The sequence below is a fragment of the Penaeus japonicus genome, unplaced genomic scaffold (genome assembly GCF_977035675.1).
Source record: "Penaeus japonicus unplaced genomic scaffold, GWHDUDI00000001_assembly GWHDUDI00000005, whole genome shotgun sequence".
NCBI lineage: Eukaryota > Metazoa > Arthropoda > Malacostraca > Decapoda > Penaeidae > Penaeus > Penaeus japonicus.
The window spans coordinates 32848248-32850747 of record NW_028234407.1 but is presented as its reverse complement, the minus strand read 5'-3'; the positions used below and the strand labels follow the sequence as shown (position 1 = coordinate 32850747).

General features: G+C 36.8%; 1 protein-coding gene across 1 annotated transcript in view; it reads right to left on the bottom strand.

Annotated features, from left to right (window-relative positions):
* The window catches only part of LOC122261497 (uncharacterized), an 18401-nt gene that overhangs the window by 9857 nt on the left and 6044 nt on the right, over positions 1-2500 (bottom strand). The window contains exon 5 of the mRNA XM_043029167.2: positions 966-1099. Coding sequence (XP_042885101.2) covers positions 966-1099 — 134 coding nt within the window. The remainder of the gene's footprint in view (positions 1-965; positions 1100-2500) is intronic.

The following is a 2500-nucleotide window of genomic DNA, read 5'->3' as shown; positions in this document are numbered from 1 at the left end:
TGCAGTCGATACCTTTAATCCTGCATATATTCTTATAAAATTTGGTCACTTCTTTAAAGCGTTGTTAGAACTGTATAAGTGAAAACAGAAATGGCCGTTGGAGAGATGTATAGGTGCCTATTTGCTCTTAACTTGCATCCTTTCGACTGTTTTGTGACCAGTTTATATTAAGTGAACCGCTATGTAAAAACAGTACTAGTTACATTTCCTTTTCACTCCCACGAATATATACGATGCATTGCACACTTGAATTATGTAGGTGTTGTTTTTGTTTTCCTTATTCAATAATTAATTAATTTATTATCATTATTATTCTAGTATCATTTTATTATCCTCATCATCATCATTATTATCATTTTCATTGTTATTGCCATTTATCATTATCATTTTCCACTTTATCCTTATCTTTATTTTCTTTTTTGCTCATATGATAGCCAAACGTACGTAAATCTGATAATTTCATTAAATTTTGCAAGTCCAAGTTCAAGTCCATGTATTTATTGTTCATCTGCTTGCAATGGTTTCAGTATTTGGTTGGGTAGCCTGTCCATCATGGGTACCAATTTCAGAAAGTTTACCCCAGACATAGCCTTGTCTCCGTTTTCTATTTGTTTTGATCCTCCATTTCTGTTTCCTGGCTCTCGCTCGCTCTCTCTCTCTCTCTCTCTCTCTCTCTCTCTCTCTCTCTCTCTCTCTCTCTCTCTCTCTCTCTCTCTCTCTCTCTCTCCGTCTCCCCCCCCCTCTCTCTCCGTCTTCCCCCCCCTCTCTCTCTCCGTCTTCCCCCCCTCTCTCTCTCCGTCTCCCCCCCCCTCTCTCCGTCTTCCCCCCCTCTCTCTCTCCGTCTCCCCCCCTCTCTCTCTCCGTCTTCCCCCCCCCTCTCTCCGTCTCCTCCCCTCTCTCTCTCTCTTTCTCCCTCTTTTTCTCCGTTCCCACCCCCCACCCCTCTCTCTCTCTCTCTCACTAACCTGAAATATGGCTTGCTGATACTGATATTTGTAATGAGGCCATGGACATAAACTGGCGCTGATGTGATGTTTCCGCATCTCAGCTTCACACATCCTTTGCTCTTCACACACTTCAGTCCTGATCTCTCGTTTTTCTGTTGGAAAATAAGTACCTTTTTGAATGTGTCTCCTTCGTGGTATACGGCCAGTTATACATACTTTCCTGGCATTGTGGCAAAATGTGGCTGGATTATTTCTATATATGGTAGTACATACAAACAAACATACACACATACACACACACACACACACACACACACACACACACACACACACACACACACACACACACACACACACACATATATATATATATATATAGATAGATAGATACACACACATATATATATATATATATATATATATATATATATATATATATATATGTTTGTATATACATTTATACATTTTTTTCGATTTCATTACATTCTGAATTTCTGAAATCATTGCAATATCGTAATCAAACTCATCTGCTTGACGCTGTATTTGCAACCGGGCTAAGCCACAGACATCACCTACGAGGAAGATATAATGTGCCACATATCCCAGAGGACTGGCGGGACCCGCAGATGTGAAGTGGAGACAGATATTCCTTCCAAAATGTTTTATTTAAATTACGCTTTGCCATATGATTCCTTTTTATGATGGCAGAGGTGATAGGCGTCCGCAACATGGAAATACATGGAAACTATATGCAAGAAATTAGCCGATTAATAATAGGAAATAGGAATTATTATTGTTAATAGGAATTATGTAAACCACATTAATCAAGACAATAGGAATATTATAACATTAATAATACCTTCATGATAAATTGTATATTTCGTATTTATTAAACTATTCAGTATATCATAGTATGGCTAATCAAGAAATATTTATCAACATTAGAGAAAATGAGATATTTTATTCTTAAATCACTACAAACATTTGGTAATCACTATCGCACAAGTTTCAATAACGGTTGCAAGTGTTCTCGTGTTTATAAATATCTAATAATTTCATCATCCTTATCACTGTTTACAATATGCAAATCATTCATGAGCATCGTATTATCATTATATGATTTCCTTTGTGCGAATAAATATTTTCCTTGAATGAGCATTTGAAAACCAGTATGAGTGTCTGAGAGAGATTGATTTACTTTGATAAGCTTTATTTGCAGAGCAATATACATGCACTGCAGAAGGCCAGGGTGAGATGTCAAAGCATTAATCCAAACTGAGGTTCTATTGAGTAAAGGACTAAGTCAAGCATTAATCTTACATGCCTGAGGGGCTGTGTCATACTGTTTAATATATCACATGTATTATCTGGTAAGTGAAAAAAAAAGTTTTATAATAAAGCAAAGACAAGACCAGTGTCTATGATAAAAGTGGTGCTGTTCGGTCGACAGGATGCCGTTTTCTCACAGCGAAGTAATTAGTGGGTGAGACTATGTTTTTTTTTTTTTTTTTTTTTTTTTTTTGTATAATGATAGCCTTTGCGTAGTCTGGTTA